The sequence below is a fragment of the Zophobas morio genome, unplaced genomic scaffold, assembly GCF_036711695.1.
Source record: "Zophobas morio isolate AGI-343-1 ecotype UQ-CSIRO unplaced genomic scaffold, CSIRO_AGI_Zmor_V1 ptg000026l, whole genome shotgun sequence".
Classification (NCBI taxonomy): domain Eukaryota; kingdom Metazoa; phylum Arthropoda; class Insecta; order Coleoptera; family Tenebrionidae; genus Zophobas; species Zophobas morio.
Window position 1 is genome coordinate 1,305,609 of NW_026972131.1, and position 18,173 is coordinate 1,323,781.

The window sequence follows — 18,173 nt, forward strand, 5'->3', positions numbered from 1 at the left end:
TCGTAAATGCCAATCTTCATGATATTCAATTTTCTTGAAAAGGTTTACAAACTTAATGTTTTAATTCTGTTAAAAATTTTAAAATAATCAGTAAATGCAAGAGTATTTGTATTTAATTTCTGCAGAACAAAAACAATTCGTTTTGTAATATACTCAATTGTAGCCATTGTAAGTAACCGGCTGTAGACATTTTTATACAGATTTAACAAATAATACAAGCAACTTTTGTCTTAATATTTCAGATTCTTGTTTCTATCTGCATTTTCTTATTGGCGATTTGGTTAGGAATGTCAGATTCAGACAGTTATGATGGTGGTGGTCCATCAATAAACTATTCTTTGCAAATATATGGAAAGCCCAAAGTATACTTTGGTGGTGAAAAGACTACAGATCCTTTTCTCTTTACCATGGAATTTTTCTATAGAACGTATGCAATTGATGAAAAAGCAGAACCTGTGTTCAGCGAACATATTTCCGGTGGTACGTGTGTTACTTCTATTTTCATATTTTCATTTTTGCGCAACATTATTCAACCTACGCTCAAGCATGCTTATACAGAAAGATTGAATATGTATGCTTGTCAAGCTTGGAATTACGTGTGTACACTACTTAAGCAAAAGTAATTCAGAACTGCGCTTACCCGTTTGGAACATATGGCGGTTTTATTGGTTGTTTAAATTTATTTTGATTTCGAATTAAACAACATTCAGGATAATCGCCAACAGAAATTAAAATTTGTTTTGTCATATTTTCAGACATAATAAAAGAAGGCGTCAAAAACATCGCATTTTACAAAAAGCATATGATCGCAGCAGTTGAATTCAACAGTACTTCAAACGGAAAACGAGTTAACGTAAAAGCTTTGTATTCATCTGAAACAGTGCATGGGATACCTATTTCCATCAATCTTGCAATGAATGCCATTGCTAAAGCTCGGCTTGGTAGTAATTTTTCAATTACTACGCGTAACACTCCTCTGAAACCACTGTACTCTCAAGATGCACCTTCAGAATTATCCATTGTAAACGTTGCAAGTGTGTGGTTAATCTTAATTCCTATAAGTAAGATGATCTGTTCATGCGAATTTATGATGATACGTTTTAATTTGTAGGCATGTTTTTCTTCATGAGCAATTTTATCGTATTTCCCTATACAGAAGTATCAACAGATTTTATAAAGATTCAAACGATTGCAGGAATTAAAACATATTTCTATTGGCTAACAAATGTTGGCTTTGATGCATTATTTTCAGGGCTTCCAATGGCGACACTGTGTATTTTTCTGTTGTTAATAAATCAACTTCTTTATAACGGGTATGCTTTCCAGAAAGCAGATATCGGTAAGTATTAGTGACAATTACCCTTATAATTATAATTTTGAAATCTTAGCAATTACCATTGAGTTTTTGATCTTTTTTTTTCAGAGGCAATGTTTGCGATATATGGAACTTACATCATAGTGGCTTTGCCATTTACCTATCTATTTAGTTTTCGAAAAACAATAACAGGAGGCTTTGCCCTTTTTCTTATGTTGGGTATTTTTTTCGGTATTGTTCCATCGCTAATCATTGCTGCAATGGAATTTTCGCATCAAGAGTATTATATCAAAATTGCAAAGTGTTTAACACCTATGTTAGTAGCAATAAGTCCACAATTTGCTATGAGTTACATAAATGTTAAGTTTGCGAAGAAATACATTGACAATTTCAACTGGAAATATATGGACCCTAAAAAACGAACTCATAATTGTAACATCAATCCAAATCCCTGCTGCAGTGGTAGGTTTTTTTTACTAAATAACGATTTATGTGTTCAAGTTGCTTTTCATTTATTAAAGACCCCATTATAAATGACAATTTTACTTGAATTTTGATATTTTTTGAAGTAACGTTTCTTTATCACGTCATGTTTCAAAATATATTTAAAGGTTGTTTAGTTTTACTCGCCGAGCGTAAGCTAAGGAAGTAGTAATCGAGCCCATCGGGTGACTTGCCAATTTCATGTTTTCTCGACGTTTCATGACTTCTCGAGTATGAAAAAAAAAATCTCTCGTCTGACGTTTGTGACGATTTTTATTAGACACGTAACCTCGGAACGTACTGGACCGATTGTTGTTAAATTTTATATGTGTGCTAGGAATATCATGTAGATAGTTAAACGCTAACCAGAATTTTTACTAATCATCCCACCAATAATTTGACGATATCATCTCAAAGAATTCTATTTTAAAATGGTGTTGTACGTAAGAATCCACTTTGAGTTTTGTCGATTGTTTGAAAGACCGCTCGATTGAATTCACATATCGTACAGGTAACATACGTATTTAAAAATCGCCTTGTTGGAATCAGTAGTTAATTTCTGAAAAGTGCTAATTTAAAAAATATATATATGGAAATGCACGAAATGTTGCGATTTACGGTGAAGTTTTATTAAATAAAAATAAAATTTTTAACAGCAGTAGATACAAATTCGCACCACCTTGATGGGTTTTGGGTTTTATACGCTGCCATTGTGCACACAAAAACAATTTTTTTTTTCGACGAGTATTTTTGTGTTTCAGGGGAAACAACTTCTTGTCACAAATACCAAAATTATTTTCGAAATGAAGAATTGGGAATTGGGAATGATCTAGCATTAATGCTCGTGGCATTTGTTGTATATTTTGCCATCTTAATTTTCATGAAGAGTGAACTTCACGAAAAAATTATGCATATCTTGAAATATCCATGCTCTATTAACATTTTTAAAAGCCACTACAAAAAAAGTGAAAACGATGAAGACTTCACCGAAGATGCATCTCTTCAAGTTAAAAATTTAACTAAAACATTTGGAAGAAAAACTATAGTGAAGAACTTAAAATTTTATTTAAAAAATAATAAATGTTTCGGATTACTCGGTGTCAACGGTGCTGGAAAGTCTACCACATGCCGCATGCTAACGAAGAATTTATTTTTCGATGACGGCAGTATTGCTTTAAACCCAGAAAGCAAAGAAAAAGCAATAACGATAAACCAACCAGAGGTAAGGAAACATAGTCTTTATCATAAAACCGATTCGTTACTTTGTGCAAATGTATTTTTTAGTACTGTCAAAAAATTGGTTATTGTCCTCAAGAAGATTGTTTGAATTATTTTCTAACTGGACGAGAACTAATACGTGTTATGGCATACTTAAAAGGTTACTCGAGTGAAGACGTAAACGAAGTAACTGACAGTTTATTGACTTCTTTTGGTAAAAATACTATATTTGTTACCTTTAATTATTTATATGTTTATTATTTAAGGTTTAAATCCTTACGCTGATAAACCGTGTTCTGAATACAGCGGAGGAAACAAAAGAAAACTAAGCTCTTGTATAGCGTTTTTAGGATCTCCTAAAGTCATTTGCCTCGATGAACCCACAAGTGGTGTCGATCCAGCAAGTCGACGCAAATTTTGGGGTATATTATCATTGTTCAAGAAAATGAAAGGGACATCGTTTTTGCTTTGCTCTCATAGTATGGAAGAATGTGAAAATTTGTGTGATGAGTGCGTATTTAGTTCTGAAGTCGTAAACTTTCTAACTAGAATTTTCTTTACAGAATAGCAATTATGAAAAGTGGTGAAATTAAAGATCAAGGGAGTCTTTTGTGTCTGAAAAATAAATACCAAAAAGGTTTTAAAATTGCTGTGACACTTACAAGTGAAACAAACAACTCAGAAGAAATCAAAAAGCACATGGAAGACAAATTAAAAGCTCAGCTTAAAGAGGAATACGCTGTGAGATTTTATTTTATTAAAACAAAAATTGAGATTAATTACTTTTTATATGCAGAATACGTTAACTTACGAAGTCGTGGACGGTAACCAAAGGTTGAGTAGATTGTTTTCTGACTTACAGACAATGAAGGATATGTATAAAGAACAAGTAGAGGATTATGCAGTGAACCAAATTTCATTGGAAGATATATTCCTAACCGTTGCAGAAGAAACCTAGGCTTGTGGGACCAAGAACACAGTGTGGATAAATGGTTGAATACAATTCTGTTGACATAGCAATTTGCTTCTGCAGAACTACGCGGTTTAGAGATGATGGAGTAATGGTGGGTAGTTGTATACTATAAGTCATATAAATAATAATAATTTAATATCCAATCTATCGATATCTTCGAGAATAGGAATTTTAAATTTAATTATATAAGTTAAGCCAAAGATTTACACAGCAGTATTTAAAAACCGTTTTTAGATTATTTTCTGTGAAATTCGACACGAAAATATCTTTCCACTGAAATTACCAGTTTGCAAACTTCTGGTTTTTATTGCAAACATTACCTACCTATTTTTGTACAAATGGTTTTTTTTTTGTGTGTTTACTTTCTCTTTGTGGAAATTATCCAGCACTAGAACATCCAAAAATTACTTCATCAACCAAATATTGGGCCGTTCTACAAAAAATTTTGTTGCTGAGTTGCATGTCAAAATGAATGAATTGATTTCTGTAAAAACTTAGAACTCAGATTTGAGAAGTTTGCTATTTGGAAAATGAAGTTGCCGCAGAAACAATTACATCTCAACTGAGTTTCCAAGAATGTTTGCAGAGCAAATAAAGACGATTTTGTGAGATTTTGCCTACTTTTTGAGATACTGATATATTCATGTTAAAATGCGATTTTTTCGTTATTAATCTTTTATTGTAATTCGAATTTTTTCTTTAATTCTCATATTTTTAAACTAAATTTTTTGATATTTATTACGTCTTATTTTAAAATTTCCTAGTTTTACCTGCGTGTTCAACGATTGTACACAATGCATCTGTGATTGTATTTATATCTTTAAATTTCTTTAAAAAATCTTTATTATCTGCGCGAAACGCGCGTCGAAATTTTTCAATAAACGAGATTTTTTATTATTGAAAATTTTGAAATTGATCTAAAACAGAGTTGCTAATATTCTGAAATTATTTATGAACGATAAAGCTAATCAGTTAAAGGTATTTTATTCTAATTGAGTATTTTTAAAATCAAGTTATGTCGCAAACAATCACAACTGCGACATATATATTTGCGGTTGATGTTAGAGGCATCGCTTGAGTTTAAAAATGTTTGTTACAGCAAATAGTTCCTTACAAAAATTGTTTTTTACAACTTTGCCGCTGTTCAACTTCAAAATCTTCAATATTTAAAAAAATCTCGCTTATTGAAAATTTCGATACACCTTTTGTGCAGGCAATAAAGAACGAAATTTAAAGGCAGCAATACAATAAAAGTTGTATTTATTTATTACTATTTATTATTGATCTTGGTGATTTTGAAGAATTTGTAAATCCTATTCATGAATGTCAAATTTTAACTAGAAATAATATTTTGGTCGAATTTTATCAGTTCTGGAGTATATTTCGACTTGTTTTTTGCTAGTTAAACTCATTGGGGTCAGTAAATGATGTACCTTACTTAACCGTTGTAATGGGTATAATACAACTTGCACCCTGTGGCACGCGACGAGTAAATTCAAAATGAAATATCTACCAGACATTCTTGAAATCATGTTTATTTAAATCCATGCTCATTAAAAAAGTCATTTTACTACATTATTACAATTCTCCCATGTACCCAAGCGTGAGCGTAACAAAATTTTTGAGCAAATTCGAGTTGAACTTTTTTGAACAATGGCCAAAACAATTATAAAATCCCTCTATAAATTAGTAAAAATGACTACAATATTCGATATTTAACGTTCACAACACTTCACAGCACGATTAGTTGAAAATCTTAATAGAAGTATGTAAACCGAGACATGGTCCTAGTGAGTGCTCTAGGCTATAAAAATCAAGCATTGTTTCGGTAAATACTTCTATAGCAACCTTAAAGGTTAACAATCGAATATTGGAGTCCTTTTTAATTATTTCGAAACGAACTATAAAATACGAGTAACAATAGAAGTATGTTTGGAATTTTTGACCGTTTACATAATCATAGATAAAATTTTCTTTCCCCTTTAGCAATAAACAACTAAAACATCTTAATTATTGTGTTGAGTATTTTTGAAAAGTTAAAAAAAATTGAATTAGAAATTACCAAATACTTTGCTATGCAATGATTTAATTCAGTGAAAGGCAACTTGGTAAAAACTGCGTCAATGTAACACTTGTGATACATCTGTGATAAATTTTATAGTTTAGGGTGAAATGAATCGATTGGTTTTTGAAGTCGGTGCGTGCTATTTTGCCCGTGTATTTAATACTAGCGTTAAGTTAGTTACATGAACAAGAGACATAAAAGATTCAATTTCGCAAGGTATAAAGTTAATATGTGTATTTCAAAGTTGGGCGATTTCTTCCACGTTGTTTTTTTTTTTAACAATGAACTTCAATTGCGTTAAGCTCAGCGACCGCCATATTAGTTTTGAATGTAATGCTTTTCTACTAATTTTGTTTCTGTTTGACAACAAAATATTGAGCAGATACATATATTTATTTATTTTATAGATATATCTTTTAACGTTATTTGTTCTGTGGTAAGCAAGGAAAAATGTACCAACTTGTGCAACAAAGTGCTACCCAGAAAGTGTACATATATTATTTTTTTAGTGGTGATGAGTATGACATAAGTTTAAGAATTTGGCTTTTGATTAGAACTTATATGTTGTATTGTATACACAGACTAATTTTAAAAGAACATTAAACTTTCTTATATGATTTATTTAAATAATTTTTGTTAGTTATTATTGTTACTGGATTATATTTTTATTTTTTTTAAAATGGAGATTTTTCGTAATAAATTATTATTCTTATTTTCTATAATTTTAATGTTTACCTAAACTCATATGACCCGTTCAAACTTTAACTTGTAAATCATCCACCGTTTATTCCTGGATTGTATGCTTGAGTTGCTCGTGGTTGTTGAATAAATATTCTTATATCACTAGTGTTTTCTTCGAAGTCCTGGAAATTACCGTTTCCCATCGACTACCCCCGCACCGGAAAGAAAAACCCGGTCACAAAACGTGTCCTTTGAAAAATGTTGATGACGTCATTACAAAATTTTGTAAAGAAAAAACTCATTTGAAAGACACTCACAACATGCTCCTTCATATTTACTTTAACATTGCATACATATTTGTATTTAACTTGTAAGGATTCTCATAAAAAATTAAATTGGCAAAATTAAATTTTGTAATAAGTAATGATACAGGAAAGAAGAGGAATTATTCTTTCTACCAACTGCACAACAAAAAAATTGAGCACTGTTTGAGTTGAGTAATAAACCATATTATTCCACTAGTGGTGTAATGAAGGTCTCCACTACTTAACTGAAATTTATGAACATGCAAATTACAACAAATTATTTACATTAAGTAATTCCTAACTTATTTATAAAACTTTTCGTATTTGGTTTTTGATTAATTAGGCAACAATGAAGACGCCACATTTGCAGCAGCTTCTTCTATTTCGAAAGGCAGGCTTCCTGCTTCAGAATCACTCATTTCTCGATTGAAAAAATTTTTTTTTTTTTAAACTGACGCATACAACAAATTTGAGTGGTTGTCATAACACTGCAAAAATTCTCTTGGTTTTTGATTTTTAATTAATAAATACTTATTTATGCAAAAAGTGACGTAACAAATGTCCGAAGGTTGCGTCGGACAATACGTCAAGTGCAAGAACAATTTTGCACGTGTTGCATACAACATTTTTTCTACAATCGTGGGTATAATGCACAAGTTTTATTGGAGATTCAATGTTAGTTAGCCGTGACTATCATGACAATGTTTCCAAAAAAGAAATATGGAGAAATACTATGTATAAAATAAAAACCTTTGACCATCTTTGTCACTTATCGCCATCGATAAGGTATAAATCAAATGTATATGCTGCACTTGTAAAATTTTTGTGTAGTACGCTTATGTTTTAGTTTACTTTAGTTTAATGTAGTGTGTAAATCGGTTTGTTATGATGCACAGCGTGATGTGGCCTATATATTTCTTGCAATTTTCGTCTCTTGATGGTTTCCTTGGCCAATCGTCACTGTCGAACAATCATAGTGACAATGCTTTTTTGCTAAAATTACGATTACGGAGTTTACACTAATTCCACCCCAGGAACTGAAAGATCTCGTACTTTTTGATACTATTGCCATAAACAGTCTCGTTACGGTATGTATATTGATTGTTTATTTTAGTTTAAAAATAAACCAATTTTTTCTCCTATTCGGGGGCCTCCATCTCATTCACTTAATCTAATCAGCATCAAAACAATCAGACTCTTAAATATAAATAGATTACTAACATTTCAAGCAACAAATATTTGTTAATATTTAACTAAAAATCTTTTAATAAGCTAAGAAAAACTAGATATCGCACCCTTCGCCGTTTTCTTCAATAATTTTGTACGAGTTTATATTTTGTTTGTTGTTTACAAAAGTAAGAAAGTTTGGCGGCTGTCATTTTCTGTTCTGCGTTTTAACCATAAACCAGGCACAAACTAAAAACATAAACTATGTTATGTATTTATACTTGGTGCATATTTCATTAACATTTATATTTTTTGGCAGTGTGACTGTGACTTCTCTTTTTCTTTCCTGTGTACCCTGTGTAACCAACAAGGGATACAATTTTAATATTAAAAATGTAATTAAAATTCTGTTTTGGAAGTATTCAAACATCTGAAGTGCCGACACCGAGGGTTAAACCGCCGACCATCAAGTGTACAATTGATTTCCTTTTGACAATGATTTCCTGTTGATTTCCCCCGATTTCTTTTGATTTTCTCTGATTTCCTTTGATTTTCTGTGATTTCCTTTGATTGCCTGTGATTTCCTCTTGATTTCCTAAGATTTCCTTTTGATTTCCTCAAAATTTGTTTACATAATGTACTACAGGGCGATTGTTAATTTTTTTTTAACTTGACTTTTTTGTTTTGCCGATAATGATGTTGAATTTAAACCTTTTTTTACCAAGTGTTTACTAACGTACGGTGACTAGGTAAGCTGAAGTGCTTTCCCTTTAGACGAAAAAAATAAATAAATAAATGGTATTGTGCTGCTAAGCAACAAACGGAAATGTTTAAGAAAAAAATCTGATTTTACTTACATAAAGAACGCTACTCTGAAATCGAGGTTTTAGATGTCTAAATCAATGGAGTAAGTATACTGTTACGAAATACACCCTTACGCCGCCCCAGTACGACGCCTATGGCGGTCGAGAGCCTTCTGGACGTACGCACGGCGCTGATGGGTGAATCATCGCTGTTGACGGCCGAGAGGCGGGCGCATAAAGACAGGTCTGGAGCGTCTCGAAGCGGCGTCCAGGGGAGTCTCGAAGCGGAGTCGCGATGGATGTTCGTGAAGGATCTCGATCAGAGACTATGGGTTTAAATAGAGGCGACCGTAGGTAATGGATTCATTCATCCAGTGAAGACAGTCGAGAGCGCCGGAATAATTTCTGTACATATTCGTCGCAATAGATAGTGTTGTAATTCGACCTGAAGAAATAAATTTTTTGAGTTTTACCAACACCCGATTTATTATTCGTCCGTCAATCGTAACACTGGTGTCAGAAGTGGGATTAATTGTGAAATAAATCGGGATTCGAATTTGGTTGGTGCTACTAGGGGAGACCGGAACAAAGTGAACTTTCGAGAAAATTCTCTCCCGCGGTAAGAGTGGAATAACGGAATTAGACTTTCATCACCTGACATTGGCTTCGAGAATTGACATCTGTCAAGGCTCTAGAAGTTTCTAGAAGAAAATTTTATGCCGACTACCACAAGAGCGCAAACAGCCAACATGGAGGAACAACTGACAAAAATGATGAAAATGTTGAGCGAAAATCAAAGAATAATGGAAGAAAGTAGAAAAGAAGATCGAAGAATAATGGAAGAAAATAGAAAAGAAGATCGCAGAATAATGGAAGAAAATCAAAGAATAATGGAAGAAAATTTAAAAGCTATGCAAACTACACTTTTGAACAGCCGAAGCGAAATCCTCCAAGTCGTGCGAAATGAAGTGGACGAGGTGAGAAATGAAATGGAAAACAAGATCAAGGAGCTCGAAGAAAGGTTGCAAACACCACGACCTACAATTGCGACCCCTGCAGAATTCAGTCCGGTGAGAGTTCAACCCCCTATTTTCGATGGGCAGACGTCGTGGACTACTTATAAGAAGCAATTTGAAGCTGCGGCCTTGTCGAATAGCTGGAATGACCAACAGAAAGCGACCGCTTTGGTAGTAGCACTACGAGGTGCGGCCCTGGAGATTCTACAGACATTATCAGAAGAGAACCAGAAGGACTATACCGCTTTGACGACCGCCCTCGAACTCAGATTTGGAGATGAACACCTCCGGCAAGTTTTCGTAGCGCAGCTTAAATCTAGGATTCAGAAGAGTAGTGAATCTCTTCAGGAGTTTGCGGCTGATGTTAAACGTTTGGTACACCTCGCCTATCCTGAAGCTCCGCAAGACTTCCAAGACAGACTGGCAGCAGAAACCTTCGTAAACGGCGTAAGAGATAGTGAGGTAAGAAGAGTCCTGCAAATCTCCGGGTTCAAGAAACCATCCGAGGCGCTGATTCGAGCGTTAGAAGTGGACGCCGCATACAACAGCTCACCTCGTTCCAACGTTAAGATACGAGGCATTGGGGTTGAGGGCGAAGTAAACCCTATTCAAGAGAGTCTCGACAAAATGAGCGAGAACTTTGAGAAACTCGCCCGCGAAATAATTGCCGAAATCAAGACGGGCAGTTCTAGACAACATGGAGGGCGCCTAGAATGTTACAGGTGTGGGCGTCAAGGGCATGTTAGGAGGGATTGCCGTGTTAGATCGCCAGCGCCGATGAGGAGATCGCAGCCGCGACCTCGTCTACATCAGGAGCAGGAAAACTAAAGGCAGTCGGTACCTCGGGGCGCGTACTGGCTGCTAAAAGAGAAGCCCCAACAACTGTAATGGTTAGAAGTATCGCGGGGAGCGTCGATAGTCCGACAATCAGCGGAAAAATCAATGGACGGGAATCGAAGATCATCATCGACACAGGAGCCGAAGTGTCCCTTGCACGCAGATCCAGGTTACAAAATTGTCAGATTAAATCAGTATGTACCGCCACGAATGTGAAGACGGTCACGGGAGAAACAACACCGGTTCTGGGTACAGCGGTGGTGAATGTAGAACTCGGTCGACTCCGAATAAGGCATGAAGTTCTGGTGGCGGAAATCGCTGACGATTTCATTCTGGGAATGGACCTAATCAGCCGGTATGGTTTAATGATCGATCCAGAACAGAAAATTCTGCGTTTTGGAGCCGAAGAATTTGTGCTGGGACGTCCGAATGTGGAAGCTGCAACGGTCAGACTAGTGGTCTGTCAGACAACGAAGGTAGATGGTAATGCAGAAGTCATCGTTCCCGCCAGAGTAGAGACAAACCCCGGATACAGTTTGGGGATGGTGCAGCCGGCAAGTGACTCGACCCACAAGCTCCTGATCGCGAGCACCCTAGTCAAAACCGACCGTGACATACCCATACGTGTGGCAAACGTGTTTCCCAATGCAGTCAATATTAGAAAAGGGGAGATTATTGGAATGTGTGAGCCAGTCGCCCGAGTGTTGAACTGCGAGGAAGAAGACGTTGAGAATGAGTCTAAGGACGGGGATACCAAAGGCTTGGAGGTCAACTGGGACCAGCTATCTGCTCGTGAGAGAAAACTGGTCAAAGGACTCATTCGTAGGCACCGTAATGTCTTCGCCTCAGAGGAGGAACCATTCGGGAAGACCAACATCGTGGAACACCGAATAAACACTGGTGACACGCAACCGATCCGTCAGGCTCCTCGAAGACTACCCCTAGCCAAACAAGAAGAAGCTACAAAACTCGTGGACAACATGTTGAGAGATGGGGTAATTGAAGAATCCAACAGCGCGTGGTCATCTCCAGTAGTCTTGGTTACCAAGAAGGACGGGACTACCCGATTTTGCGTCGATTACAGGAAACTGAACGACGTCACGAAGAAAGACAGTTACCCCCTTCCTCGAATAGACGATACCTTGACGACCTTATCCGGCTCGGCGTGGTTTTCGACCTTGGACTTGAAGAGTGGCTACTGGCAAGTAGGCTTGCACCCGGACGACAAAGAAAAGACTGCGTTCTCCACCGGAAGTGGCCTCTATCACTTCACCGTTATGCCCTTCGGATTATGTAATGCGCCAGCAACATTCGAGCGGCTGATGGAGATGGTGCTGAAAGGATTGACATGGAAGACCTGTCTGGTATACCTCGACGACGTCATGATTATGGGCAAAACGTTTGACGACCATCTGAAGAATCTCGAGGAGGTGCTAGAACGAATGGAAAACGCTCGTTTGAAACTAAATCCCAAGAAATGCTCACTCTTCCAGAAACGAGTCGAGTTCCTGGGCCATATCGTGTCGGAGAAAGGAATAGAAACCAACCCGACAAAAGTTCTTGCTATCCGGGATTGGCCCATACCAAGAGACAAGCATGAACTACGAAGCTTCTTGGGACTCTGCACATATTACCGACGATTTGTAGAAGGGTATGCCGACATCGCAGCACCGTTACACCAACTGACGGAGCAGAAGGCGACTTTCAAGTGGAGCAGTACATGTGAGATGGCCTTTAAGAGACTGAAGACGGCTTTGTGCACCAGCCCCATTTTGGCTTACCCCAGGGACAAAGGAATGTTCGTCCTCGATACCGATGCGAGTAACTCGGGAATTGGGGCCGTATTGTCGCAGATACAAGATGGGGAGGAAAGGGTTATCGAATATTTTAGCAAATTACATTCCAAACCAGAGAGAAATTACTGTGCCACAAGGAAGGAACTGCTAGCCATTGTCAAAGCCGTCAACCACTTCCACAAGTATCTATACGGACAGGAGTTTCTGATTAGAACCGACCACGCTGCCCTCTCGTGGCTACTGCGGATAAAGAATCCCGAGGGCCAAGTAGCGCGTTGGCTGGAAAGACTACAGCAGTACCACTTTAGGATCAAACACCGAGCGGGTCGACTTCACAACAACGCTGACGCTTTGTCAAGACGTCCGTGTGGAGAGTGCAAGCACTGCGACAGGATCGACGCGGAAGAAGGGAACCTGCCCGTTCGTCGGACGATTTTTGAGCAAGATGAAGAATGGACAACGGCGCGGTTAAAGCGTGAGCAAGAAGCAGACGACATAATCGGACCAATACTAAAGTGGAAGGAGGAAGGAGTCGAACGACCCGGCTGGGCAGAATTGTCCGACCAATCCCCCAGTTTGAAGGCGTTATGGGCCCAATGGGATTCCTTGGTCATGGAAAATGGGCTCTTGAAGCGAAAGTGGGAGAGTCCTGATGGGCGTACCTCTAAGACGATGCTGGTACTCCCCAAGGTAAAGGTTTCCAAGGTCTTAGAGGAAGTTCATGCCGGAACATCTGGGGCCCATTTCGGAGTGAATAAGACTTTGTTGAAAATCCGGGAGAGGTTTTATTGGGTAGGCTATCGTGACGACGTCGAAAGTTGGTGTCGCAAGTGTACGACGTGTGCGGCCAGCCAAGGTCCTCATACCAGGGCGAGGGGAAAAATGAAGAAATATAATGTTGGGGCACCTTTCGAAAGAATCGCCATTGATGTGGCCGGTCCGTTCCCTGTAACAAACGACGGCAACAAGTTTATCCTGGTGGCTAGCGACTACTTCAGCAAGTGGCCAGATGCCTATGCCATTCCAAATCAGGAAGCCGTCACGGTCGCGAAAGTACTGGTTGACAATTGGATCAGTAGGTTTGGCGTCCCCTTGGAACTTCACTCAGACCAGGGACGCAATTTCGAATCCAACGTCTTCCAAAGAGTGATGCAGCTACTGGGAATACGTAAGACAAGGACAACGCCACTACACCCACAGTCCGACGGCATGGTGGAAAGGTTCAATCGGACTATGGAGCAACACCTTTCGAAAGTGGTAGAAGAGCACCAAAGGGATTGGGACCAGCACCTTCCACTATTCCTGCTGGCCTACCGCGCAGCTATCCACGACACCACGGGTCAAACACCTGCTCACGTTGTATTTGGGAAGGAACTGCGGCTGCCCTGTGACCTAGTCTTTGGATTGCCATCCGAAGAACCAATGGAAGTACGTGACTACGTGGACGAACTGAAAGAGAAGTTGGTCAACGTACATGAACTAGTGAGGGGCCGGATCAAGATTGCCAGTGACCGAATGAAGACCCGTTATGATGTGAAGGCCAACTGTGGCGGATTCCAGGAAGATGACTTAGTGTGGCTGTATAACCCCCGACGGAAGAAGGGACGTTGCCCAAAACTGGCTCCTGACTGGGAAGGTCCATACACTATCGTCACTAGAATAAATGACGTAGTTTATCGGATCCAACGTGGACCGAAGACGAAGATGAAGATCGTTCATCTCGATCGACTAAAACGGTACGAAGGAAACAACGAAGACGCTTCCGATCGGGACGATCGGATTTGAAGAGGGGGGCAGTGTTACGAAATACACCCTTACGCCGCCCCAGTACGACGCCTATGGCGGTCGAGAGCCTTCTGGACGTACGCACGGCGCTGATGGGTGAATCATCGCTGTTGACGGCCGAGAGGCGGGCGCATAAAGACAGGTCTGGAGCGTCTCGAAGCGGCGTCCAGGGGAGTCTCGAAGCGGAGTCGCGATGGATGTTCGTGAAGGATCTCGATCAGAGACTATGGGTTTAAATAGAGGCGACCGTAGGTAATGGATTCATTCATCCAGTGAAGACAGTCGAGAGCGCCGGAATAATTTCTGTACATATTCGTCGCAATAGATAGTGTTGTAATTCGACCTGAAGAAATAAATTTTTTGAGTTTTACCAACACCCGATTTATTATTCGTCGGTCAATCGTAACAATACGTTCGAATTTTACACTTTCTTGGGTCAAATGTTTGTTCTAAAAGTGGACATATGCAATATTCTAGATTTTTTGCACATTCAGTCAGAAAACCTTATGGTCTATTTTAATTTTGAAATTAAAAATGTCTGGTGTGTACAAATTAGTTCGTTTAAATCACTCAAAGATTTAATAAATTATATTATATATTATTATTAATTTTTTAATAAATTATATTATGAAATTTTGCTTTTGATTTTACGAAATTAAAAGTACATAAGGCCAAGGATATATCTAGTTACGTCAGCAGTTTTTACTTATCAGTGACTCATAAGGCAACAACGATTGGCTCATACGTTCACAGAGGTAATTAATGAATACCAAATAGTCCAAAATCATTCTATTAGGTTCATCTCTGTGTTGTGCATACAAGATCATGTTAAAGTTTGACCTACTAAATCAAACTTACAATAATAACTTAAGTCATTACTTTTTAAAAATCGGGTTTATTCATTTATTATGGTAGCATAAACAGAAAAAACAAGTAGTTTCATTTATTTTATTAAATGTTAAAAAAACGGTGACTCTAAACATAAAAGTAAAGCATTTCTGTTGGATCATAACAAAATATCACAAAATAAAACAACTTCTTAAAAAATACTTACCCCATAACCTGGGTCGAGATTTGTGTATATACTGCAGATGATGTTGAATAAAAAACTATGCTAAATTCTAGCTACCCATAAATACAGATGATAACACTTTTAATTTTATGTTCACAACTTTCAAATGAAGCATATTAAAAAAACTTTTGAAATGCAAAATTTAACACGTAAGAATTTTTTTTGCACAATAAAGGAGTGGATAACCCCACTTGATAAATTTTCAGAGATAATTTTCCCCTTTAAAAGTGTTCATGGGCACCTAGAATTTTGCACAGTTTCTTACTTTAGTATTCTCTACGATATATACTTGTACAAATCTCGACCCAGGTTGAGGTTACATTATCACAAATTTTAATCACATCACTTAAAAAAAACTAGAATTAAATCAAATATTTTTTCAATATTTTTTTTTTCAAAAACTAAACTGTCTCTTCTGAGTAGGTACCTGAGGTGGAGGTAGTTTCATTATAGATTCATTTTCTTGGATCTCCCCCTGATCTTTAATGTCCGGAAACGTAAAAGCATTCGGAATTTTTGGATTCCTTTTCAAAAAACGACAAAAAATAGGGTTAAGTGATAACACTTTACCAATGTAACATTTTTTCTTTTGTTTTTGAGTTGTTAATTGTACTATAATATAATCGTCTATATTTAAGTCTGGTTTAGAACGATCAGTCTTACTATTTTCAGCTTTGAGATTCAAACGACGATTCAAATGATAAGAATAATTGGAAGAACTCAAACTTTCGGTGTCCGTGCTGTCATCATATTCGATACTACTTGGGTTGTCTAAATCAGATGAGTCACTTGATATAAGTATTATAGCGTCTTTTTTGTTTTCCAATTTGGACTGGTTTTTGAATTTGAGATGCATCTTTATGTTGAAGGCAGGTATCTGTTTCTGAGTTAACTCTACTACTATTACATTTCTTATTTTGAATAAATCTTTTGAGACGATCCACACTGACGCGATCCTTTTCATTGTCTAACAGCCAGCAAAGTGAACACTTTTTTATAACTTTTGTTGTATTATCTAAGCGTATTCTGGCTAGATCACCTTTCTCAACAAAATTGTCGTCACTATCAAAACCTCTAAGGTGTATGTCTCTGTCAAATTTCTTAGATTCGTACGAAATTGTGCAAAGATCATTCAGTAAATCTTCATCTTGGTCAACTGGATCCTTTTTCAAACTTTGAAAACAGTTACGTTCCATGTCTATTTGAGAATTGTTGTAATATTCAATGTGATCGCACTGTTCTTCACTAAACATTTCATCTTCAACTTCGTCATTGCATTCATTGTCTTTACACGGAGGCAAAAATACATAGTTGAAATCTATCAGTTTCATTCCTAAATCTTCAGTGTCACGCAGACAATCCCGTAAAGCTGATTCTACGGTGCTTTGTATATGTTTATCTGAAATGTTTCCTAAGTCATCATTTTTCACAAAATCTCTCTTCATGATTGAACTTTTTTTCCTGATTTCTCTAGGAAAAACGAACTTTTTATCCAAATCGTTTTTAATGTTGTTTATAATTTGCAGTCTGTCACTTCGATGCAACATATCTCTTATACTAAAATTAACAATTGTGCTAAAAGTTGAGGTCATGGATCTAAGACTTGTAAACATACTCTCACAAGTTTGAGAGCTAAACTTCCAAGGCAAGAACATATCATCAGTAAGATTTTTGCAGTACCTGAATTTGGTACCTCATATCACAAACTCAATTTTTAAAAACTAATTTGGGGTGAAATTATAAATTTGGTTTGTAGGTATAAAGCAATATAATGTATCATTTCTCATCGGAACTGCACTTCATTAACTACAACTTTAATATTTGTCAAGCTGAAATATCATGCTGTCAGTTAATGATATTGTACTGGAATTTTCTATCATTATGCCCTTAGAAGGTTATTTAATCTCCACCTTTAAGATTAAATTGATATTTTCGTTCTTATGATGAATGCTATGACTTATGTCGCACATGTAACGTTTATTAGTTCTAGAAAATATCTAGTTTAACTGGATTTGCTATGATGCTTTTGGATTTCTTTGGTTTTCTTGTTGAATTCTCGTTAATTTCTCATTGATGTCCTCTTGATTTCTCGTTGATTTCCTCTTGATTTCCTGTGATTTCCTTTGATTTCCTCTAGCGTGTACAATTGATTTCTTCTGCGGTTGACCCCTCGGTGTTTCGTATATTATTGTGTTTTGTTGGAATGGACTAATTATAATGTTTTATAAAATTTCGTTAAATATCTTTTTTAAATATTTTAAATCTTTTTCTGCACAATATTTCTGTTTTTGAAATGTTAGTTTGCAAGTCTATAAGAAACGCGTGCTGTCCTAAAAAAAGTCCTGATGCCGATGAACACACGTCAAGTTTACTGTACATTGTTACTATTGTTATCATTACTGGCTGCATATAATATTTTCACGGTTTTCAGTTATCTTTCGCTGTGATGTTGTTATTTCCTTCTCGTGAAGTCTTACACAAAATAACAGAATTGAGTTAAACACCGTTTCCTTTGCCTTGTACAAAAATATCAAATATGTAATTACAAGAAATAAGAGCGTTTAAATCTATGTAACAAACTAATTACTAATTACTAATTAGTTTTTTTGCTGATAATAGATAAGATAAGATAAGATGTTTATTTCATGCTTTATACA

The 18,173-nt window shown here is 36.8% G+C and overlaps 2 protein-coding genes across 2 annotated transcripts in view; both read left to right on the forward strand.

Annotated features, from left to right (window-relative positions):
* The window catches only part of LOC135136639 (phospholipid-transporting ATPase ABCA1-like), an 82,167-nt gene extending 75,401 nt beyond the window's left edge, over nucleotides 1-6,766 (forward strand). The window contains exons 15-23 of the mRNA XM_064066013.1: nucleotides 243-480; nucleotides 756-1,061; nucleotides 1,112-1,339; nucleotides 1,424-1,777; nucleotides 2,560-3,020; nucleotides 3,083-3,230; nucleotides 3,283-3,526; nucleotides 3,580-3,757; nucleotides 3,813-6,766. Of these exons, the coding sequence (XP_063922083.1) occupies nucleotides 243-480; nucleotides 756-1,061; nucleotides 1,112-1,339; nucleotides 1,424-1,777; nucleotides 2,560-3,020; nucleotides 3,083-3,230; nucleotides 3,283-3,526; nucleotides 3,580-3,757; nucleotides 3,813-3,974 (2,319 nt within the window). The 3' untranslated portion in view covers nucleotides 3,975-6,766. The remainder of the gene's footprint in view (nucleotides 1-242; nucleotides 481-755; nucleotides 1,062-1,111; nucleotides 1,340-1,423; nucleotides 1,778-2,559; nucleotides 3,021-3,082; nucleotides 3,231-3,282; nucleotides 3,527-3,579; nucleotides 3,758-3,812) is intronic.
* Nucleotides 6,767-7,876: 1,110 nt separating this feature from the next.
* The window catches only part of LOC135136637 (ATP-binding cassette sub-family A member 2-like), a 32,094-nt gene continuing 21,797 nt past the window's right edge, over nucleotides 7,877-18,173 (forward strand). Inside the window, exon 1 of the mRNA XM_064066008.1 lies at nucleotides 7,877-8,128. The gene's annotated coding sequence lies outside the window, so the exon portion shown is untranslated. The remainder of the gene's footprint in view (nucleotides 8,129-18,173) is intronic.